Raw genomic sequence first — 25,714 nt, forward strand, 5'->3', positions numbered from 1 at the left:
AGGGTGGACAGCCAGTTCCTGCTCTGACGGCATATAGCTCTGGCCTGTGTTGGGTGGAGGACCCGTGTGCAGACAAAGGAGAAAAACTGAGACAAGTATAGAAATAAATTATCCAGAAAATAATTTTAATGTAACAAAAATATGTCACATGTAGAACACATGATTTTAAGGCTTTGATGTTCAGAATAACTTACTGAACTGAGTGAAAAACCAAAGGTTTATTTCATTTTCATATATTATGACTAATTTAATTTCAACATCAGGAAACATGTTATATTACAGGCAATTAAACTGACAAAAAGAGAAGCATGATTGAAGACAGACTCATTTATTTATATTCATTTTATTGACACCACCAGGAAATACATTTACAGGGAGAAACACTTTGATGTGTCAACAGAAGCAACAGCAACCACAATATTGCACTGTTTTTCTGTGGCACATTTATCAGGTATAAAAGTATGTGCAGCTGTAAACAGGATATATACATGTCTTAACATTTGTTACAGTGTTTACTGTACATTTAGATGCAGACATCCTGAATAATATAGCAGCCACCTGGCTGACTGTGCAGCTGCGCTGTGCGACGCTGGCCTTGAGTGCAACTGCCTGACTGCGAATCCTGCAGAGCTGTAATGAGGGAATCCATCAACAAGGGGCAAAGAGTCAGCACAGGAAGTTGCAGGTGTGACTGTACAGTTTGCTATAAAAAAAAAAAGACTTCTGGGGAATCTGGAAAGTTGGGCTAAAGAAAAAATTTGAAAGGGAACAAAAAAAAAAGCAATTTCAAATTACTCTTCAGGGTAAACATTTTGGGTAAAAATCCCCGAGATGTGAAATAAATTAGTTGTTGACAAATGAGCAGGCCAGATGATGAATAGAAAGACCTCCGGCATTAAGGCTACATCATTTCCTCACTTTTGCACTTCAAATTTCCAGGCAAATTTTTTCTAAGTATGGGAGGAATGAGGATGAATGTGATAATTATGGAGTCTTTTCCTCAACATGGATTCCCTCAATAGTTAGTCGGTCTAGCCTCATATAATGTGTCCTAAACACATTGTGTGTGTTTCCTAGCAGCTGGGCTGGTACCACTGAACCAAAGCACCATGGATGGCTGCTAATAACCCACCCTAATAATCCCTACATTACTTAATGTCTTTCTTCGCTCAGTGCCATTAAATACCCATTCATTATAATGCCAACAGTTAGCACTATTGTGACCATGGTCCCAAAGGTCCTAACGCCAGATGATGGCTGGTGCCCTTGGGTAGCGAAGCTTGGTGATTATCCAAGGTCCCACAGAGGTGAAGTCCAGAATGGAGCTCCCTCAGCAGGGCATCTGGTTAATGAGTGCTGGGCATGCTGCTGGAGCCCCAGACTGGAACGATAGGAAATACACACACAAGCTCGATACTGTACTGGAAGACAATCACAACCACACACAAACACATGCATAAACTGACTCAATGTTAATTTTCTCTATGCTCCATTTCCTCCTCATAGTAGAAACCACGGAAAGTGTGTTAAGACAACTCGTAAGATAACTAAACACAGATTCAGTGGTTTACAGTGAAGTCAAATTTTCTGAAACTGCCAAATTTGACGCTAAAAGCATTCCTGTGTAGATCCAAGGATGTCATGTAGTATTGCAAATCTTTCCAGATAGGGATTGCACAAGTGTTGCATCCCAGATCAAGTCAGTTTTAAGACGGCATGAGGCTCTGCAGTGCATGTCGTGATTACACTGCTCTGAATGTAGGGCCTAATTGGGAGGAGAAGGCGGCTCCCCTGGAGGGTGGCTGGATATTCACCGGGGACTCTGGGAACTCTACTGGAAGCCATTAAGGAAACAAGACATTTCCGACCGCAGGGAACAAGAAAAACGATTGAAAAATGAAAAGAAATGGAGATAAAATTAGACGCTTCTGGCCTAAATTGCTAAGAACCTGATTGTGAAGGGTAGTGTGCGTTTCTTTGTTCAGGTCATGTGCCAAATTACAGGTTAGCACATGCTAACAGTAGGACACTGACTTTCTCATGTCGAGTCAGTTTCTTCACTTCACTGCAAACCAAACACACGAACAGAGAAATGCACTCAAGCACACACACTAACCTCCTGCTGTCGGCTAACCACCTCTGTCCAGTCAGGTCCCACACACATATCGGCAGCAATCAATCATTATTTTCACCAGGTTTTAATTTTAAATCCCAAGTTGTTCTCCCCGTGTGGCAGCGCATGCCTCTATCTTCAAAGCTCGGGGCCCACTGCACTGTCCCCACAGACCACACAATACACAGTGACAGTCTTCAGAGCGCACAAATGAACTATGAAACCCGCAGTCACTTTCAACTCCTGTTGCAGAAACTCTTCATCTTAAGTGAAGCATTAGCTGACGCATGGCATCATGGATACTTAGCAGAAGCATAGCCGAACTGTGATGAAGTCTGTAATGGCACCAGGAAGTGATCGTGTTTCTCTCCCTCAAATATTTATGTATTAATGAATTATTCCTGGTGTTTATTTCTACAATAATGTTTGGCCAATCTGTCCACTCTGCAGTTGGAGAAATCCAAAAGAAAATACTGCAGCATGTGTGGCTGGAATATGCATATATTGTCAGCACAGCAGAAAAAGCCAGTCAAACTATATCTTTCATTAAAGTAGAGCCAGCCTACCTCCCCTTAGGCTTTCCTTTTTATATGTACCACCCCCTAACCAAACATTGTTAAAGACTCATAAAAGCTCAACATAATATTTTGATATCTGTCATGATATGCTGTTAAAAAGGAGCCAAACAGAGAGGAAGTTGCCTTTCTTTGCGGTATCCATTCCCATCATAACATACAAGTTCCAGTTTCCCAGGGTTGTGTTTGTTGTGATGTCTTATGGCACCATCACAAACAGATACAGTCTGCACGTAACCTAGAGGCCTGGCGGATTTGTTTAGTCTTGGCAGGCAGAACACGGGACAGGATTTTGGCCATCTTTGAATTTATGCCCATTTCCTCAAAGCAAGCACCTGGGGGAGAAAATTTCAAAAGTATATTAAGTGCCTGGCTGTCTGCGTCTGTCTGCTTGTCTTTGTGAATTTTTACAATCATAAACGAAGGATTTTTTTTTTTTTTGTTTGTTTGTTTTGTTTAAAACTTTGGTTATTTTTAATCTTGTCAGCAATGTGTTTGAGTGGCTTCACCACTTCAAATCGGCTTAACTGAAATGTCTTAACAACTAGGCTGCTGGATGGACAGCCATAAAAGTTGGTATAGGCATTCATGTCCCTGTAATTAAATTATAACAGCTCAAAACAACTTTTTTATACTTTTTTGGTTGTTTTACTTTGCTTCGTTCTGTTTGGATGAAAACCCAGCAAAATTAGGCTGTCGTGTTAACTTTCTAACTGGCTAAAGTAAGTGAGTACATTAAACCTTATTAGCAACGTTGTCATTATGAGCATGTTAGGTGCTAATGTTAGCATTTAGCACCAGAAAGCCTGTCTTATGTGGACTTAACAGTGTTTGACATAACACAAGCTGCAGATCAGTATGAACTGAGTAAAGCTCCTTATTTGTCTTACGAACCCTTTTGACCATCACGAGGATAAAAATGAATCATGCTGATCGTAGACCTGAGATGCGCTGGGGGTTTTCATCTTAAAATGAAAATTGAAATCCTGATATCCATCACCGTGGCTCTCTTTTGGCTGTTTCCTTTGTAAGTTGAAGATGATATATACTGTAGAGTAATGAGGGGAGTCTGTGTGTCAGGGAGGGAGGTGGGTATGCACCGTATGTTAGAGGGTGGGGAAGGTGCTGATGGGTGAAAGGTGACACCGTGACAAGTGCCGTTTACAAGAGCACAGAATACCAACGGACAACTGTGGGCCAGCTTGAATATGAGACAGAAGGGGAGAAAACATGATAACTTAGATAGAGATGTAGAGGCGCAAAAGGGAGAGGAAGACGGAAGTGGAGCGCCAGGTGGGAAGACGTGACAGCGACATGAGGATCCCTCTCAGACTGACACCCTGGAGGTCAGCAGAGGGAGGTGAAGAGAGCTGGAGTGGGATAGTATTTGTTATATATAGAACATCACAACCAATGTGGGATATTTGGTGGAACAAACTACAACAACGTGTGCGCATGTTAAGTTCACTATCTCAGTTCGTCTCTTGTCCGACTTTCATAGGACTTGTGTGCAGGGTGGTTGTGCCTGAAAACAACATGTGAATGGGCTGCGAGACTCAGATGTGACCTGTGTTGAGGAACAGTGGCAGATTTATAGTCTCCACCAACTTGAGGGCCAGAGGTCACATGCTGACTTTGTTACATGCCTTCACCGCTGCACACACACAGAAAGCAGAATGTGCAGAAGACCGTGCTGCCGATGCCAGGTCATGTGTGTTGAGCTCTGGGTAATAGATAAAACAGGGAATGAGGCTTGACTGACATCTATGTGAGATGGTGAGCGCACAAGAGTGTGAGCTTCCCATCTGGCCTTAGGGGTAACCCAAATAAAGTCTGATTAAGATGGAGGACGGGGGACATTGATCAGTGAGAAAACAAGCTCCGGAGCAGGGAATGGGAGAACAAAGTGAGATCGTGTTGCTCTGAGTCATTAATATCAATCAGGAGAATACGGAGATGGAAGCAACCAGACGTGGATGGATGCGAGAATGAGAAACTGTGAAAGTTTCTCGGGGTCGTGCTGCTACCCCTCTCACTCTTGTTATATTCATTCATTATCTCCCCCACACTGCTGTCACTCTCTTAAGAGTGCTTTTATCTCCTTTGGGGTTGGTTGGCTATGAAAGCCAAACCACAAGGAATCATGACTTAGCTATTTATTCTGATATAAACTTTTGATACATTTTTTATCCTCTTATCTGCCCTTTTTTTTTTGTTTAATCCTTTAATTTGTTTAATTGTTTTGATTAATCCTATTTGATGGGTTCTAAATATTTGTTTACTTGGAACTGAAAGATTAGTCAAAAAATTGTTCAACGTTTTTGTTCTTATTTGTTTTCTTACCATGAGTTACATGAGGAGATCAGTGCCACTCTTGTGATTGTCCACTAAATAAAACCCAGACTGTTCACTTGGCTTAGCAGAGAGACAGGGAACAGGAAAAACACCAGCAGGACTCCATCAGACGTTATGTTGCCTATTTAGCAATTCCATTTAGCAGATTTGAAGATGCTCTAGTTCGTGTTTTGTAATAGCAACTTGAAAAATGAAAAGTCAAAGATATGCACAAAGCCATGGCTGCTTTTCATCAAACAGATGGCAACAGAGGATCAAAGGCAGCAAACTCTACTTTACTCAACCTCTAAAGCTCACTCACTGGAAAATGTATGTTAAATAAAGCTAACAGCTTCCTGGTGGTGACTTCATATTTGTGGTTAAAACAAAAGATCAATCTTCTTATCTAACTCTATGAAGTGATTAAATAAAAAACCATGGTACACAAACTATGGACGTCTTCCTAAAATTCTGTTGGTTAAGAGGGACAGTGTTTCAGGAAAAGGAAACGATTGCCACAGATACACACTTCAAGCAGGTGTGCACATGGGTTTTAAATGTCTGGCATGTATCTGCTATCCTCCGTCATAAACAGGTGCTTTAGGTTTGCCCTGCTCTTCCTGCTCTATAAACTCTGACAGACAGCTGTCTTAATCAAATCCTGTCTTGTTCTTGCGTTTCTGAAAGCAAACTTTTGGCATCAGAAATCTGTGTTGCACCTTCATTTTCAAGAACAATGAATCTGTTATGACGGCTCTGATATGATCTGGTAAAAGTGGGCTTTTAGAAATGGTTTTAGCAGAGTGCTGATTGAGGGGGAGAAGTGTGCTGTCAGAGCCATTTGACCACATTTGGTTTGGTTAAAGGCCATCTTGGCTTCACTACAGTCAGGTGCCTGCAGACAAAGCCTCCATTGTTGAGAAAACCCAGATAGTAAGTTTTTACAACAAACCGCCTCTCAGATCGATTCATGAGGCAGTCCCCAGCCGTGAACAAAAATATGAGACATTTTGAAAGTGCTACCACTTGGAGCAAATGGTTTGGGCGCTAAATCACTTTCAATCATCGCAAAATTTCCTTTTTGTGCTGATGTATAACTTTTACCACAATACCCGTGGATCTGTTAGTCAGAGGGGCCTTACGACCACAAGTGGTTTTCTTCCACTCAAACAGCCTGGTGAACCCTAAAACCTGAAGCTGTATGGCACATCAGGGCAACTCCAAGTCTCGATCAGTATCCGATTTGGGCCTGGGATGGGTCTGCATCAGTGTAATATTCCTTGATTTCGGTTCACTGAGGAGGGTGATTGAACAATCCCTCTGCTATCGTATCCAAATGACCCAAATTGAGTTACACAGGGACATTTTACTCCTTGTTTCACTCTCCCTTCAGTTTGAGTTTAAGGCCAGAAGCAACTGGTGTAGTTTGGCAGCAGCCAAATACATTAAATACTACTAATACTAAAGGTGTTGGTCATGCTGGAAGAAAAATAAATGCCATAGTAACCATGAGTTTGGAGCAGGTGGATGTGACGTGTGCGACTGGGTGAGGCAGTAGATGAGCATGCGTTGAGTGAAATGAGCTGTAAGATGGTACGTGTCTCTGCAGCTGTGCTCTCATATTTTTTGCCTGCGTGCTCCATATTGACCCTTATGCAATGTCGCTGCGTTATGATCACTGATATAGGGATGTGATTGGTCAACAGCAGGGGGGGGGGAGGGGCATACCTCTGTCATGTGCTCCCAGCTGTGTTTAACTTTCATTACTGCCCATGAAGGCTATCAGACATATCAGCTGTGTCAGCCATCATAGCCATAATACTCGCAGCTGTCAGCACACAAACTCACACCCTCTACACACACACACACACACACACACACACACAGAGGAGGTCTGGGCCATGGGCCATCTGCACCAATGCAGGTACCTTGATGGCACATTTGTTGAAGATAGTCGTATTTGTGGTTAAATGACTGGTTGAATATAAAGTCGCAACAGTTTGAAACATTGCAGCGATCCCCATCCACCACCTACTGCGTTAAAGCCATCAACAACCAGCCGGGACATAATCTGACCCCAGGAGCCCCAGCAGCTGATTGGACCAAATATGGAACCCACCAATGGGATAAAGTGACGCTTGACCCCATCCCATAAAGTTCACACTGGGGCAAGTCTGCACCTGCCACAAGCACAAGATCAACACAACACACAAGCACAGACACACTACACTGTTTGAGCCTTCGAATCATGCAGTAGTAAAAAGGGGACGTGGTTCATATTACACCGGTAACATGCCAGGACAGAGAGCCAGAGACGACCACAAACCCTGCAGTGATGGTATCATACTGTGACACGATGAAATTATATTCTCCTCATACTCACCTGCGTGTGTAAGTCTTTGAAATAAATGGACGATGATCTTTAAAAGAAGCAGTTGATAAAGCTTGTTTTGAAATCCCAAAGGGTTCTTCAGTGGTCACATAGACAGCAGCAATGACGTAGGTGACGAACTGAGGCCATGACTGGACTGCAGTGATGAGCTCTCACAGCAACAGTACGGAGGTGCTGATGTGTGCCGATATCCCTGATCTATTGTGAACCAGTTTGCTCCATTTATGTAAACGGTTAGCCTGAAGTACAGCAAAACTGCTTTAGTCTAAATCTTCCATTTGAGAATTTTAAATATATTTCCATCCTGCATTTTTCACCGAAAGTGATCTCTTTCTTCTCATGTGACACTGATCCATTAACTCAAATAAAGTCATGATTGGCTGGTGGCCAGTCATTCCACATTGATATCGATCATCAGCCATTGATTCTTGATCTGCAAGTTTCAGAGGGAGTTGGAGATCATTTGCTGAAGTCAAAGCGTGTTGGCAGAGCAGAGGGCTTGGGGCTGGGATATAATTACTGCCAGATCAGAGACAATGTACTACTGATTAATAGTGGATAGGTGAAGCCAGGTTTGTCACGGCTTCTGAGAAAGTGGAGATAAGGAAAATAGCCGGAAAGTGTGCTGGTACAGACGTGGAAGTTTAGACTAAATGGATCACTCAGTAAATAAATAAATTCTCAAACACTGAGTGGAGAGATGTGGTCACATTACCGAAATGCAAATAAGGTGCATCTATATAACAGCTAATAATAAATCACTCTCATCCCATTATCTTCATCTATCCCTTCATGTAGCAACTGGGTCAGTTTAGTGTGTTTTATGACTCGCCTGCTTCATGGCTGTCTAATCAGACTCTGGACCACCTGCTCCATGTTGCCCATTGCCCATAAACCTGAGTGTGCAGCTTGCACCTCTGATAGAGAGAGACTGTCATTAGCCTGTCCATTTCAGGTGTTTGAGAAGAGGAGAAAGAAACCAGAACAAGGAGATAGCTAAAGGTAAGGTCTAAGGGCACGAGAGGTGAAACGCCTTTGGTGGGGGGAAAAAAAGCTAGAAATAATGTTGCAGGTTTTCATTTGGCAGAAAGGGCAAAGCAGAGCTGGAAGTAGGTTTGAGAAAAGCCAAGAGAAAGGCAGAGGCTGGAATTCTTCCCAGAGAAGCTGTTGAGGTTAAAGACGAAGGCTGGAAATAAAGCTCCCTTTTGAACATTCTCACCATGTTTCCTCAACCGTGGCCCATACATTGCCTGACACCGTCTTCTTTTACAGTCTCACGCACACACATACACACACATACTTAAGTTTGCATTTAAAGTCATGGTAATTAGTGCACTATTTTCTTTATTCCTTCACAGTGGAAGACCCCCCCGCTTCGGTTTTGCTCTAACTTGTTCCAGAACATCAAACTAGAACCACATTTTATGAATGAATAAAGGATACAAAGATAAAAGGGCATTTTATCCTGTTATGGACCACCATTTGACATGAAACCGACACAAACTATCCCTGTCAGATTACCACTGGTCTCAGAGATGCTGCTGATGTTAGTCACGTTAAAGAATCGGATACTTCTGTCTTCTGTCAGCTTTAAACAAATTTTAGCCCAATCCCATTAAAGGAAGTCAGACTTGCCATGTTCAGGCCCAAGCACCTTCAGGTGACCTGTGTATTTTCTCAATCCTGGCTCTACATGTTAGTATGTGTTAAACCTCATGCTTATTCTCCCTGAGGACTGGATTTCACACCTCCAGACTTCCTGTAAGTCCTTGCAGCACTGATGGCTCCAGTCAGATCTGCTCTCCAAACATAACCCTCGTTTTCACCCCAACTTTTTTGACCAACGGCTGCTGTGGCCTTCTGTCAGCCACATCCCCATTCGTTATGGGACTCACTGGTCCCCACATCTGAGTGTGGCAATTGGTCACAGTATGGTTTGTCAATATTCGGTGCTGCTTATGTCACGTGGCCCTAACCCTAACCCAACTTGAAAACATGAAGGCATTTCTGCTTCGAACCTGCAGCCATAGAGGTTAGGTGTTCTGGTACAGGTGGGATTTCTCATTTATGTGCACATAAAGCCTTCTTGACTGCCAAAATTCCAGCCTCTGTGGTTGCAGTTCCTGCTAGTGGAAGAACCACCCAGGAGCCTGTCTGAGCAGCACAGAAAATCCACGCCATCATGCCTAGCATCAACAAACACACTAAACACACAGTGTGTGTGTGTGTGTGTGCACGTGCACGCATGCACCCGTGTGATTCACTTGGACCCAGAAGTGTTTATTTATCTGGGGTCAATTTTTAATGCAACATCACGCAAGGGAATTTTTTTTTTACCTAACAAAAGCTAAAAAGCACACGGACACACTTGCATTAACATGTTCATAACAAACTCAGAAAATGTACACGAATCAACATTTTCCAGGGTTTCCCACAGTGTTTCCCTTCTTTGTTAGAAGTAGTTTGAGGAAATACAACATCAGCGAAAAGAGCAGATGCTCTCTCACACTGCACATACTACATTTTTGAGAGGATATTGAAGAAAAAATCACATTTGTTTAACATTTACATTGAAAAATAAGAGAACACAGAGTAGCTCATTTATAATTTGACTTAACTGCTACTTCTTGGACCAGTTTGATGAGCAGCTAGTGGTTGAAGCTTGTTTTAAACTTAAACATACATATTGCTGTAACATTACATCACAGTACTACTGCACAGCTTTTATCTTCACCAATAATGTGGCCATTATTCAGTTAAACTGACAGAGCTTTGTTTTATTGGTTGTGTCTGGTGTTGAGGCCATCATCTACTAAAGGAAACGCACACAAGACATGACGCGTGATGAGCCGGGCACCTCAGCTCAACAGTAAGCTGAAGAAATACCTGCTTTCCTGCTTGTCCTGGTTTGAGTCTGAAGGTACAAACTTGGCTCTGGCTCTCAGACTTTAGGCCCTTTGGTCTGTTTTGTTGTGATCTGCTCTTATTGGCTGTGCTCGGTGTGTTTTGCCTGGGGACTCTCATTGTTTTGACTCCATCTGTCTCTCTGTGTGGGGCAGGCCTGTCTCCTCCTTCGCCTCTCATTAGCTGTGACACACGGTGACTACCCAGGCTGCTTTTCACCACCAGCCTGCCACTCAACGCAAACCACCTGCCGCACATCACAGCAGCTCACTTGATGCTGGGAGCCAGACTACCTCCCTCCAAACCAGTGCACACTCATCAGCATTATGCAAACACATGATCAGTTTTCCACAAGTGAAAGTGGCACGGAAAAACAATGAGGCGTCCGCAACAGAAATAAATGAAGCCAAAAAGCCTTTGGTCGTTAGATTTAAATGAATAATGCATCGGATATCAACAAACAATCCCGCAGCTGTAAGAGTATGCATGCATACTTTTTCTCACAGAGGTTTACAGCAGTATCGCTCAGCCATGACGGAGCGTGTCAAGAGAACTATATGTGGATCACACTCACGCAGCCATGAAATAGGCATCCGCTCCCTCGCACATAGCCTCTCACACATGGCTCCAAGAAGTCCACACCACAGTCATTCAACACTTGATGCTAAAGTAAAACACTGAGGTTGACTTGGTACCAATGTGTTCTTGGCTTCTTGTTTCCCAATCACAGTTGACCTTTGCGTGAGTACCAGAGATGTTTACTGTATAGCAACTTGCTAACCATCAGAGAGATAAAGTACCGTCCAAGCCACGGGCAGACAGGTTGTGACATATTCCATACCAACGGTTGCGTAATACTTGTGGGCTGTGGGTTTAGACACTTTGAAAAATACCATACGAAGAAAATATTAGATGTAATAACAGCTTCAATTCAGGAAATTTTGACAGTTTGTCACTAGGAATTTATTCTGCAAGCTTTACTTCTGCAGAGGTAAAACTTGTTGCAAAAAAATAGATTTTCATATATTCTGTGTCTGTGGTTGCTGTTGACAGCATTGTTTTCTGCCACACTACCCCTCCAAATCCAAAATGGCTTAGTTAGGGTTCTGTTATTGAGGTTTCAAGACAGCTTGTTCATCTCAGACATGTATTAAGCCGAACTGTATTAAATTAAATCTACACAACTCACAAAGGTTAAAATATTATATAACCACAGGCAGATGATTTTAAACGCTTGAGCAAAGCACGGACCAATAACTTGTAATTTATGCAACATGAGCAACATTGAATTTGAATGTTTTGTACCCTCCACATGTATGACCTTTATGAAATCGAACACAACAAGGTTTGAGCAATAGATGTTGGGTTTTTCGTTCCTTCTATCCCATCTCACCCACCGTGGGACTGCATTCTTGTGAATGTGGTGTGAGCCATGAAAGCCCATCTAACCGGGGGCAAGGGAGATTCAGGGCAGCTGGAGAATGAATCACCACTATATGAATCACATCCGTTGTCTTTTTGTCTTTCTGTTGCTGTTTACATCCACAGCATGTGTCCTCCATCTTATTGGAACGAAGGTCGGACAAGCAGGGAAATGATGACAGATCAGGAGACTGTTAGGGAGACTCAGTTTTGCTTTGGGCAAAGCGGATTAACAGCTGCGCAAAGATGAGACAAAGTGAAAGGGGGGGAATCCTCAAAGCAGTAAACAATTTCAGTGATAGCAAATTGACTTTGATGTCTCAGACATAAATTCTGTTTGTGACGTCTAGTGAAACGGATCACTCGGTAATTTAAAACAAAATGATGTATGTTTGTAATCAGTCATTTCAAATCGTAGGTTCCTGAGAAGCTTTTGTATTCCAGCATATTTGCAGTTACCAAATAAAATGCACTTTTTCTCAGGAGCGTCGATTTACTCTGTGAAATTGTGATTGGAGAAAATCCTCACATGTTACAACGGGGGTATTTTTAAAAATGGGGCAAAAGAAGTGGGGGGGGGGGGTTGCCATAGAGACACATTGCCTCCAGCAAAAATGGAGGTAAGAGGTTGATCTTCCCTACTTACACTCTTCTTCTCTACATCCCTGCCTGACTTTCTTCTTCCTCCATTAGTAAATTCAATTTTCCCCTGCAGCAGAGTAAGTGTGCAGCAGGAGGCGGGTGGCTGGGGGCGGTGGATAGCCTGATGGATGTGAGACTTGTGGTCGTACATGCAGAGTATCACGTTCTGCTATTTTCATTTGGCTCCTTATTGCTCCCAGTTGTTGCATTAAACAAACTGAGACCTAAAAGAAGAGAAGCGGGTGGGCAGGAGGGGGAGCATTGAGCAATCCTGGGCTTTGTTCATTAAAAGCACCTTTTGCAAAAAATGTCACAGTAGCTAAATCAAGGCGAGTAACTGCTATGAGAAACAGACCAAGGATGTGGGATGTGTGTGTGTGTGTGTGCGTGCGTGCGTGCGTGTGTGCGTAGGTGTGCTTGTGTACATGTGTGTCTTGGCAAGTGGCTTGTGTGTGATACTGTAGATAGTGGGAGCATATTGTGATATATTTGGCAACATTAGATAACTTCACTTGGGAAAAAAGAGAAAGTAAAAAAAAAAAGGGAGCCATGAACAATGTTAAGTGGGATGGGACATTATCTTCTCAAAGATTCCCATGTAAAGACTGAGGATGTCGGATCGGGGCTGTGATCCATGTGTTCGTTTCTCACAGGCTTAGGTTTTTCTACGTTCTCACACGTTAACACACTTACAGAAGGACAGGTAGGAATGGTGTGATAGCTGGCTTCTGCTCTAACTTTGAGCCGTTTTCCACCAGCAGCACATATAGAGAGGATTCAGGATTCAGGCAAATGTGTGTGTGTGTGTGTGAATAATCACTTTTCATGACAGCTGATTCATTGTTTCTGTGTCTCAGAGAGTATATGCACAGGATGTAGTTCTCTTTGATGCCTGTCTTTGTGGAAGTCAATTTTTCTTCTGTTGAGGCCTTTTCAACACCTGTAATGGTGAAGGACACTCAGCGCATGTCCGCCCATCACTGCTCTCTAATGCATCTGTTAACTTTGGCCTTTTCCTTTGGCTCTTCTTTCTGCTTGTTTTACGTGAACCAACCAGTCATTTGGAAACATTTGATGTTTTGTCTTTAAGTTGTACAACTGTCTTTTCTCATTTTAATAAAATGGTATGCACTTCCAGCAGGACACATACTGACGTGTGTGTCTATGTGTGACATTTTCTGACATTGGTATGTCACAGTGACACAGCAAGTCTAAACTGACACTCCAATCATGTCATGTGCGTTTGTGTTTGTCTACATCTTAGTAAGAATGTGTTCACTGCTCTCACCGAAAATAAGAACCTGAAATTCAGCCACGCTTGCATGCACTGCTCTACTGAGCAGCTGTTTTTCACATTCACTCCTCCAGTCAATCAAGTTCTACATCATCTTGTCATTGTCCATATCAATCCAGCCTCAGCTCTGCCTCTCAGGGCCAATCACACATCCACCTTTCATTCATCTTGATGTCTGCTCCTCCAGTGCTTTGGCGACTCACCTGTCAACATTGTTGACAGACTCATTTAATGTTTCAGGCCCCGTGAGTACGCACTTCAAATGTCCAGTGACTACGTGGCACAATGATTTTTACAGAATTGTGAAGCATCCATCCTAGACGCCCTTTTGCCTTTCTTCTTTTCCCATGCCATCTCTCCTCCTGGACATTTTACCTCATCACATCTCTTCCCATTACATTTTTTTTTCGCTTCTGGCCATCTTTCCACTTCCCTTTTGCATGTTTCTCTCTCCCCCATTCCAGCCCATTCTCTCCAACTACCTCCCCTCCAGCCTTAGGGGAAGTGCTCCAGCTTTCTCTGCAGAGATCTTGGCCCCCAGCAGAACAGCTTCGTGCGGCTGTTTATGGCCCTGGGGGCAGAAACAAAGGAGGGAGCCTGGAGCCCACGTTAAAATATGGAGCTCTTTGATATAAATGATGTGGCTGACAGAGTGTATGAGTTAGCTGGCATCTGTGTCTGAGGTTTGAGGGTGTAAAGATGTTAAATGATTAAAATGTTTGACACACACATGCATAAATGTACAATAAACTTGAAATGAGTTAGTAGGGGCACAGCTGTGGCCATTCTTCTTTCTTGCATTTGAAAATTTTTATTTTTATTCTCGCCCAAAAATCCACCAGGACCTAAAAACAGTAAATTTAAGCAGATAAGGAGATTCCAATTCTGCCTCAGCAGGACTCTGCAGATAGAGCCAATGTTCAACTAGAGCAATGGCAGCAATTAACCTCTTTTAATGCTTTTTATTCTATCCTGGAATTCCAAAGCCATTAATAACTTATATAGGTTGCATAAGGATGTTTGAAAGTGGGAGAGGCAGATATGAGGAGGAGGTGGAGGCGCACGATAGAACTCTCTTTGAAAGGGCTGGCAGTGTCAGGAAGTGATTAGGCCGCTGCAATAACTCCAATAATGACAATAGGGAAAACATGTCTGCAGCCACAACCACTTAGTATCAGGAACAGTGCCCAGTATGGTTCCTATTTCATTACAAGAGCAGCACTGTACACGGGAGGATGGGCACGTAGGAAGAAGGCAACGTGAAGTGATAGTGAGGATCCACACAGAGAACTTGAAAATGAAGTATGTGAATTGTTTTTGTCATCCTAGTATGGCCCGTGCTGCAAGTTCAACATGGGGAGAACTGACAGACTTGCCATGCCCAGTTACAGTTACCGACCTGACGAGGACGCCGGGTGACCTTTCTGAGCCTCAGCAGACTCTGACGCAAATTAGAGTGTGGAGATGATTCACAGTCCTAATAGCAGCGTGAGGTCTGAGAGACCAGGTCAGGCCTCTCTTTGGCCGTATCATCATCATCCTCGGGTTGCGCTACAGCGCCCCTGGTATTTTTCAAACCTTTACCAGACTCTTCCATCAACAGCAGAAATCGTTTTACCGTAAAGGTGGTCGAACCAGCTGCATGACCTGCAGGATCAGAAAAAGGCAGCTGGACAGAGGCCAGGTAGTGAGTGATGGCTCTGATGAACCTGATATTCACCCAGAGCGAGGTTTCTGAAAGACTCGGGCTCTCAGCCTGAATTAAAATCACGCAGCACATTGCAGTTCTTAGTGTGAAGAAATCTTTCCTGCCATTCTGCTTTGTTTGGTTTTGGGGTTTTTTATGTGGGGGGTGCTTATAGACATGGTAGCTCTGTGCCAGGCCACACAGATATACTGCCAGGCAACACATGACCACCAGCAGTGAAACAACAAGTGATGCTTGGTTGTTGTCTACTCCATCCTGCAGTGCTGATTCAGTGGATTTAAAGCTCTGCCTGTGTGTTTTCACAGGGCCTCCAGGAAAACGTGGAAGGATGGGAAGAAGAGGAGAACCTGGTAAGTGACGCTCACTGCTCGCTTTATTTATTTATTTATTTCTCTTTATTCTCTTTTCCTGGAAGACGGACTCCTTCCTCATCTCCTTCTCTCGCTCTCATCCCTCTTTTCTTGTTGGACTGGGTCATTTCAAGGGCTGGTTAAGGCAGTGACCCATGATTCAGGCCAGCAGATGATGGGCTGCAGTTGGCCTTTCTCCCTGTCCCTCCCTATTTGCGGCAGCGTAGCGCTAACTTTGGCCATGTGGTTGCACTAACTTTGCCCAGATGTCAGTCGTTCTCACTGAGCGGTAGCAGCTGCAGTAGTGCAGGCCTAATGAGATTCTCCCTTGCCAACATCACTACCCACCATTATTGCCTCTTTTCCCATCCAGACCACAACACACTCATTGAGAAGCTAAAACTGTACAGACATAATTGTTACACAAAAGGTCATCATACAGTAACAGATTGTTGTAGGATGTTTGAATCATTTTGATTTTAAATCTTTTTTTTAATGAGTGCGGAGACACGATACAACCATTTCAGAGTGTTTTTATCAAAACCTGCAGGAATGGAGTTGTTCAGCAGGATATGTGTCAGATGGGGAAAATTCCTGTCTGCTTGTGATTCAGTGTTGTGGTGATTAATTAGATGCAATCTGCTCCTGTAAATGTTGACTAAGTGATAAATCACGGATAACTTTATTGCTCAACATTGTACAACAAGCCCCTCCAATGTTATCATATATTATAAGTATACCGTTGAAATAAACCAAAACTTTATTTTTAGAGTAATTGTGTGACCTTTTTTTTTTTTTTTTTTTTTGAAGTTGGAGATTTTATATTTTTCAAATTCAGTCAGCAAACAACATGGAAAGACAAGAACAACTGATGTATTAAGACATTTCTTGAAATGTCACGACCTAACCAACCTGTTTGCGTCTCTGAATAAAGATGAAAATCCTCAAATACAGGTCAGAAATATATGTTTCCATTTTTGAAAAGGCTCAGTAAGTTCCTAAACCAGCTGGGCACTGTACTTTTAAGCAGAGAGAAGTTAAAATTGTATTCGTCTGGAACAATTTTGAGCTGTAGATTTGGCACACATAGCATTTATGGCAGCATGACAGTGTTTGAGGGATTGACCCAGTGCAACATTGTGGCTCACTGGTGTATTTTTAATTGTTTTTGGACAATAATAGTGGACGGTTTTTGGATTTTTCACAAGATTTCTTGACAATTAGATCACATGTTAGATTTAAATCCCCATTATTCTTCTTACTATTCAACTACCTCTTAAACAGTCCATTATTGGGACTGCTAAATGTTTTTCCAGCTCTTAGAGTTGAGCAGGGGGAATTCTCATTAAGGGCAAACTGGCTGCTTAGTTAGGTTAAGAGGGTCTGTATTGATGTGGTTCTGTTTAGGTTCTGCCTCTTCTTGTTTAGTTTTACATCTTGAAATTGCAGCCTGGATTATAGTGTGGGGGTAGGTGGCACGTACACTATTGCACCATCCTACAACTCTGGGACAAATTTTTTACAAGACCAGAAGAGATTTTTCCCATTCTCTCAGGAAAAACAAATGAGAGTGGAGACAAGGAAACGACAGAAACACAAACCTGAATAACAGGAAAGAGGCCAGACAAAGTATTTAAGCATCTTAAAATTAGCTGTCACTTTGTCTCCTGCATCAGCTCTCTGTACTTTTTATTTATTTGGTTGATTTGCTAGCTCTTAAACTTGCTCCCCTTTTCTTTTTTCTGTTGACTTCTGTCATCCCCTCTGTCTCTTTCTTTCTCATTAGTTACCACACACACCTGTCTCAAGTTCAATGGTTAAAGTTTGTCTTACTGCCACTTAATGTTTGTTTACCTAACTGTCTAGCCCAGGAGGTTCACATCGCAGCCTCTAGACACAACTAAACTTCATTGACTTGGTCTTCATGCCTCATAAACTCCAGCACCTCTTTGTTCTTACTTCCCTCACACCTCCTAACTTCAAGCACCTTCATTTTTCCATCCCTCCGTTGTCCCAAATATGCCCTTCCCTTGTATGAACAGCGAAAATCAAGGCTCACATAGACTGTGGTCAGGTTAGCAGGACTTTTTGTGTGTTTGGATAGTAACAAAACACCACAAATATCCCACATTACCCAAGAGGGAGTCTGTTTTCAATCTTGCTGAGTTTATGAATTTGTTTAGTGTTGCATCCATGCTGATGCGCTCCCCCGTACCAGAAGAGCAGTGGTTGCACTGCGCCAGATTGTGCCATGTTGACATTGTATTAATCAGCATTGTGATTGGTTTAAATATAGATCAGATAAATACAAACCGAATCAGTAACATTTTTAAATGGCAAAATAATGGATTAACTTTGTTGTTTTGGGTGGTTTATTACTGCCCTCAGCATTGCATAGTTAAGAGAACGTTTTTTATAAGAATATTACATTAAAATAAGAACAAGACCTCTGAGAGTGAGGAGCCGTTTGATCATTACGGTTGTTTTTGCGTAGGCTAAGTATGAGAAGCAGAGTCTACGTTTTGCTGCTGAAGCTCAACATCAGAGAACTTCGATCAGATCTGAAAGACTGCCTCAGAGAAACCTCTGAGACATCTTTTTAAATGTTTTAAAGGGACACACGGTTTTTCCCAGCACCCCCCAAACTTTACTCCCTGTCTGTCCTCGATCTAATACAGTACACCCAAATCTTCTCTGGAAACAAAGTCTTGACATGACTTCATGTCTTAATGTAAAACACGAGCCATTATCCAGAAGTCTGTTTATCATAACGGGTTCACCACAAACTCCACTAGCAGCAGCTCTAATGAGCTTGTTCTGTACCATATTTAGGTGGTTAATTACAGTCATCATCTAACAAACCACATTGCATGTGCAATTTTTTGTTGCATACCGCTGTTCTGAGGAATTGATTGCCGTACAAACCAATCGTTGCCATAACTCACACATGCTGTGCTTCATGCGTCAGTAGACGTGTACAGAATTTATTTTCTAATGTTTGATTTCTCTTTTTGTGTTGCAGGACCTCCTGTAAGTACAATTTCATTTCATCCAGGTAGTATCCAAGTCAACCAACACATTTCAGTCACCAAACTGTTGCCTTTGGCATTTAACGTGTGTACGCGCACAGCGTCACTCCACTGCTCAACAAACCCTCCACAGCAACAAAGCAGACGCACAAAACTGTGACACACACATGTGCATCCAGTCAATGGACCACCTAGTGAAGTAAGTGTGTGTGTGTTTCGTGGTGATGGTTAAAGCAGCAAGTTGTTCTCTGAGGGACTATAACTCCTGCTGAGATGCGCACACACACACAGGTACACACATATATACAGAAGCAGCTGTGCCTTCAGCTTTTTAATTTTATTTTGTGGGAGGTGTTGTTTTTTTATTATTATTATTTTTTCATTTGTGTGAGCTGTCTTGAGGAGTACAAGTGAGTCAAATTTTATATATTGTTTTCTAATAGTTTTATACAAATGTTTTGCTCACAATAGTCAAATCAGGCACACTGGAGTTTTATGGAAACATCCGAATGGAGAAACTGACCTTTTGAAAATGCAGGGAATGGTTTTATTGGAGAAAACTGTCTGTGCAGCTGGTTTACACTAAGTATGCATGAAACGATGTATAATTTCTTTTTCCTGAACACATCCAAAGTCCTGCCTACAGCCCATAAAGCTGATGGCAAGGTGTGGTAATGCAGCTGCTACCACACAGTAACAATGGGTCAGTGCAGTTCATTTAAGACAGGAAACTGTCAAAAATAATGTGCCAATATGGCAATTTTTGAGATACACAAAGTTCCTTTTAGACAGTAAAACTGAAATGTTAACTGTCTGATGTTCATTTAATCAAGCCCCAAATAAACAAACTAATAAGTTACTGTAAAATTCCAGCTTTTGTTAAAAATTGAACCATTATACCATTTTCCTGTGTCCTGTATCATCATGATGGCCAGAAAATTTGATGTAAACAACACGTGTTGTGTGCATCTGTTGGTGTCTGTTCTAACATGTCTCAATGCTTCGTGCTTTAATTTCTAACCTCACCAGGGCAAGGCTGGACGGGATGGATACCCGGTAAATTTGATTTATTTGTCCTTTCACGTTTCAATTCATCCAATCACGCCTCTATTCTTATTCCAGTTGCAACTTTTTTTAGCTTTTTATTTTTTCTCCCTTCCTTCTCCTCCCCTCCTTCCCTGTAGTCTAATCATCCTTGCCTCTTCCTGCAAACTTCTACACCTTCACTTGTTCTCCATCCTGCCCCATAACTTTGAAATGACTCTGACACTGAGGCAGTCGGTTTTAAAGACAAACAGACGTGTGCCCTACAGAGTGGAAAAGTGGGATGAAAGGTTTTTATTTCCCTTGGGCAGTTTGAAATATTGAATCTTGCCGACAAAAGGAAGCAAAGAGGGAAATAAAAAATATTGACTGCTCATAAAAACATGAACAAAACATGTAAATATTCATGCACGACCAAGTTAAGATATCAGTAAACATCCACCGCAGTGTGTAAGTCATGGCAATGAAAATGCAAAACATTTACCCACAAGCCTTGAGCCTTTGACTGGGGTTTAATAGTTTAATAAAATAACTGTGCACATCCATAACTACTGAACGTAGGGCACTAGTGATGGGAAGTTTGGATTTTTTTACTGACTCAGGTCTTTTAATGTCGTTCAGTAAAATAAATGAATCTTTTTTCAAGTCATTCACTCATTCCGCTCATTGGATCCAATGTGGCACTGTTAGGGGTGTGCCAAAAAATGGATTCATTAAGAATTGCAATTCTCAGTTACTACAATTTAGAATTGATTTAAAATGTCCCAAAATCAATTCAAAAAATTTTAAAACAAGCTTGTAAGCACCAAAAGGAGGAGGAAACTACAATAATGGCAGGAAGAGAGATTCAACTGGCCCCGTCCTTGTTGAAGGCAAAGATTTGGACTCATTTGTGTTTTAACCTGGTGTCCAATAAAATCTGTTTCATTTTTTCCCAAATTCAGTTTTAATTTTTCCCATATTTTTTTTTTTTTTTTGGTTTTTCATTTTTGAGAATTCCGTTTTTAGCATTTCACGCAAATTTAACCCAGAGACGGTGTTTTAAGTAGTTTTAAGAGATATTAAAAATTTCTACAGTTATAACTGAAAATTTCAATGCTTCCATCCATTTAAGCAAAAATATAACAATAAAACAATGAAACATATGTCCGACAACTTTGGATGGAAATATTAAATCCACTGTAAACTTTTTAATTTATTCTATCCCCATGTTCTTTAGTGACAACTGACAACATTACTGTTGAAGTACACAATAGTCAACTTCTTTGTGTTGAGCTCAGTGAGTGACTCTCGTTTGACTTAGCACTCAGACGGCCACTTCACTGGTGGGGGGCGTGCTTATGTCTCTGGAGGGGGGGGTCCAGTGTCTCATCTAGTCTGGTCTGATCTGGTCTAGTTTCTAGTCTCTGGTGAGGTCCCGTCTCTGGTCTAGTTATGAGTCGTGAATGAATCAGCCATTCCTACAAAGAGAATATGCGGCAGAAAGACCCATTGATGAATGAAACTGAGCCAGGGAAGAAAGAACGAATCACCCACTGAGATGACTTGTTACTCCAGAGTCATACAAAAGATTAGTTCAAAATGATCGACACCACTGATTTCCATCAGTGAGCCGGTTTTTGTGTTACCCAGAAATACAGTGGCCTCTAGTGGCCACTTAGACTTCCCTCAGCTTTCAAAACAGCTCACGACTGTTGTTGATTTGTGGTTTTGTCATCATCAAATTCACATCATCGAATACAGAAACACCCTCATCCTTCACGGGTTCGGTCTACATGAGGGCACAGACCACATGAAGAATTTAGGGGTCTGTCTGTGAGTGTTTTACATGTCCTCTGAGATCCTCTGTCCCCGCTGTCCGGTTGCCATGGCCACCTATGGCAGTCACCGGCGTTGTGTTCAACACTGTTGGTTGTACTGTTATTGGTAGGTTTTTTGTTTGCTGGGAATTTTGGGAAGGTCATTCCCCATGGGGCTCTCTCCCAGTCAGATTCCCAGTCTGACTGGCACTGCTCAGCCCTCCTGACGGGAAATGCCTGCTGCTAATTACATACAGGTGGCCTGAGCACACAGACAAGTTTGTGTATGTTTGTTTGCCTGTGACACTATTCACCCCTGTCACTGTCTTCATTTTAAAGGCCCAAAGGCAAACGTCTTTAACTGCAAAACATCTGTTTAACAAAATGATGTAATTTACATCTTCAGAGCTATATAATCTCAGTAATCCTTCATAGTCTAATTAGCATAATGAAATCAATCCTTGGAGCTCTATAATTACAGCGATGAAACATTAGTGTAGCTGGACATGCTCTGTTTTCTAAGGGTAAGCGGCAGCTTCCTCTTATGATGCCTATGTATGGGTATGATGATTTAGGGAGCTGCGTGTATGTTAGACTGCAAAAACAGTAGATTAATCATACTGGCAATTTCCATAGATTGGACACTTCATTAAGCAGGAACAGGGTTGCTCAAGTCTCCAACAAAAAGCATGTTGCTGTATCTGTATCCATGTGTGCAGATGTTTGTGAACTCTTTCCAACCACCCATCATGTATGTGCGTCTCTGTAACAAAACCAGAGCTGTGTATGTGATCAGAGGGGTGTGTTCTTTCACACTGATAGCTCATATGGAGAGGGCATGTGCACATCAACACGCATGAGTCAAGTCAGTTTGCGGAGAGCACTGCGGTGCAAACTGTGTTGTGCCCCTGATGTGTGCCAACAAGATTTAGGTCATTATTTTGCCTTTTTTAAAACTAACAGCTCGTTTGTTTTTACTGCACTTTTTGTTTACCGGCCTGCTCGCGCTCTCATTATTTCTCAGTGACTTAAATAGAATTGACACCTTTAACCCTTGACAGTCTTAATTCTGTAACTGGACACAAACACTTAATTCAACAGTTTGAGCTAGATGTGTGCAATTGGCTGTGTGAGGTACACGTGTCTCACAGACGTTCGGTTCATCAGACCACTACATGCAGCAGCCCACTTCTACTGAAGCATCAGTAATATGGTAAACAGTGTTAATGACATGTGGTTTGTGTGCATTTCAAGCATAAAGTCTGTGCGCGCGCGTGTGTGTGTGTGTGTGTGTGTGTTTGGTGAGTTTTCTCTCCTCACATAACCCCTGTCACTTATTCCTCCCATAAATCACAGCCAAGGGGTTTCAGTTTCAGAAAAGGAGCCTTCCCACTGTCAAACAATCAGAGTCAGGCAGACTGACAGAACAGTGTGGAGGAGTAAACACACACCCACACACACCAGTTGCCTCTCCTTCAAATGCACAATCCCCAGCATGCCCGGCCGCTAGTGTGTTTATACGAGAGTGCCAGTCTGTGACAGGCAGCGGACTTTGCTCAGCAGACACAAGCCAAGGCCTCTATTGTTCAGCCTTGTAGACTGCTGAGTACAAAATTAAAACCAGACAGTCACCCAAAACATGTCAGTAATTTTCTGTCCCAAATCACACAGCACACTGGTATGCTTTATTCTGCTCTTTGGTTCTGGATGCAGCCTGTCACGGGGTAACCGGTGCCCTTGGCACAGCCACTTTGTTTTTTGGTTTGTTTCTCTCTCTCTCTTTTTTTTTTTTTTCCAAAGCAAATGCCATGTACAAATCACAAATTTGCTCATGCATCCCTGACATGAAGATTTGAAGTGAAAGTAACGAGAGGAGGAACCTTAAGATACTTAAAGGAGAGTTTATGAATCACTGCGAGAGAGCAAATTATGTCAAAAGGATGAAAGGGAAGGAAGGAAGGAAAGTTGAACATGGAGAGAGGGTAGGTCTCAAAGGACTGTTCAGCCCGTTGTCCTCTATTTTGGTGTTACATAAGTGAGCGCAATGTGTGCGACACATTACCATGTGCTTTTCTGGCTGAGGCATCTGCTAAGATGTGCAGTCCTTTCATGCAACATCCTTGACAATTACACCCTGCAGGATAATTACCAGTTGGCACCGAAGGGAGTACAATAAAGACCATAAAGACGCCCCTCTCCCTGTTTCATTGAGATTAGACAGACATGCGCACATGCATTTGTCAGTGTGCGCATACGCACAGACGTATAAGCCCTCCTGTGGTCTGAGTTATTTTCCAAAAATGTGTTTAAAAGCCACCTAATTGGTGGGAATAGAGTTTTTCCTTCTTATTTTTATCTGCCGAGGAAAGATCTCAGGACAAGATGGTATTGCAAAGTTGGAAAACACACAAAGACACACACTCACACAAAAAGGCATTATTTCATTTTCCCCACAGTCACTTGAGGCTTTTGTGGTAATGTCACTTTTTCTTTTTTCTCATCATTAAACTCACTGTGTCTCTTTTTCTTTTTGCTTCCTTATATTTAGTGGCCTGATCTAGCTCTGGTATGAGATGAAGAGATTTTAGCACTGGCTCATTTCATTCTTTTGCCATTTCAAAATTTTTATTTGCGTTCCAGCTTTTTCCTATAGTCTGTCTGGTACTGTAGGCTCGTACCACAGAAAAATACAGCCTAACAATGTGGCATTGCACAAACTAAAGCACAGTAAAAGCGAATCCCCTTGCCTGTTTTACATATTCTTCTTCGTGTTCACCCTATTGATTAATTTTTCCCCTTGGTTTCCATCAACCGTTCCGTGTTTTAAATCAGGCTCATATACTTTAAAGTGTCTTCTTTTAGGTTACAAAAGGGCTTCCTGAACTGTGTCATTTGCATTATTGCCAAGTAGTTAAAACGATTGTGTTATATTTTATTTTGCATTGGACACCACAAAGGTCATTGAAATGATAAATTATATGACATATATTGGATTTAGGGTTTTATTGTTCAGAATAAACCTGCTCTCACAGACAGAGATAAAAAAAGGAAACCAAAAGGAAGACCCACACACACACAGTTAACGTGTCACTGTATGCCTTGTTAGGAGCTGTAAATCAGTCTATTTTTCTTCGGGTCGTACTTTCCAGCCACCAATGACCTCACCGTGTACACCTCTTATACTCATCCTGACAAGTCTTGAAAGAGCCGAGCTCTGATAAACACTGCCAGATGTAGCAATATCACCCCACTCATACAATATCCACTCACACACACATGCACACAGTTTAGCGGGGTGTGATTACACCCAACAGGGAAAAGTAAAAAGATGTAAGGAGACTCATTCAAAATCTCCACTTACATACATAACACGATAAACACAGCATGCTACATTTAACAGAGCAATGAAACTACAACCTACATACTACTGTACGTAGCCGCCAGTGAAAGAAATGCATTCGAGCCTAGTTCTTCACTTGTCTCTGCTTCAGACAGTCATGGCTAAATTATTGCTCTTCAATTGGTCCCAGAGATTTGTTCCACTCAGCCTCAGCCACCTCCTGCTGATTTCACAAGAGGCCCTAATCAAAAAGTCATCAAGACCCTCAAAGGCTGTTTTCTGTATTTTTAGCAATCTCGTTTATACAGACTGACCACTTAAACATTCATATAAAATGGGTTTTTTGATTAAAGTTTATAGCCATGCCAGCCCATTACAACACTAAAAAGGGACAGAAAATGCGATCAAATGAGCTATTAATGAAAGAACCCTCACATCACACCCCCTCTCTAGTTTTTCTCCTCTTCCTTTCATCCTCATGGTGCCTACTCTCCATGTGCCAAACAAGGCCGTGAAGACACTGCGGTAGGTTTCCACCACGGGACACGAGGTCCAATAGCACCCTTGGGTCTGGTAGGGCAGAGAGACGGACAGAAAAGCCGAGTTATGTAAGCAATCCAAAGCGTGAGATGACGACAGTTGATGATGGTTTACAATCTGCCGAGACACCAGGACTGTGAAAGGCCAAGCAACCAATGACTCAAGAGACCCTGTGAAAACTGTTAGCTTAATATCGAGTATGGTCGTTAAGGAGGAAGTCAACATCAG

At 42.2% G+C, this 25,714-nt stretch overlaps 1 protein-coding gene across 11 annotated transcripts in view; it reads left to right on the top strand.

Annotated features, from left to right (window-relative positions):
* Positions 1-25,714, top strand: part of LOC115049934 (collagen alpha-1(XXIII) chain-like) — a 103,594-nt gene that overhangs the window by 58,377 nt on the left and 19,503 nt on the right. For 10 of the 11 annotated variants that reach the window (XM_029512576.1, XM_029512583.1, XM_029512584.1 and 7 more), the window contains exons 3-5: positions 15,690-15,734; positions 18,757-18,764; positions 19,793-19,819. In XM_029512576.1, the coding sequence (XP_029368436.1) occupies positions 15,690-15,734; positions 18,757-18,764; positions 19,793-19,819 (80 nt within the window). The remainder of the gene's footprint in view (positions 1-15,689; positions 15,735-18,756; positions 18,765-19,792; positions 19,820-25,714) is intronic. The other variant, XM_029512578.1, reaches the window with a different exon arrangement.

Source organism: Echeneis naucrates, chromosome 10 (genome assembly GCF_900963305.1).
Source record: "Echeneis naucrates chromosome 10, fEcheNa1.1, whole genome shotgun sequence".
NCBI lineage: Eukaryota > Metazoa > Chordata > Actinopteri > Carangiformes > Echeneidae > Echeneis > Echeneis naucrates.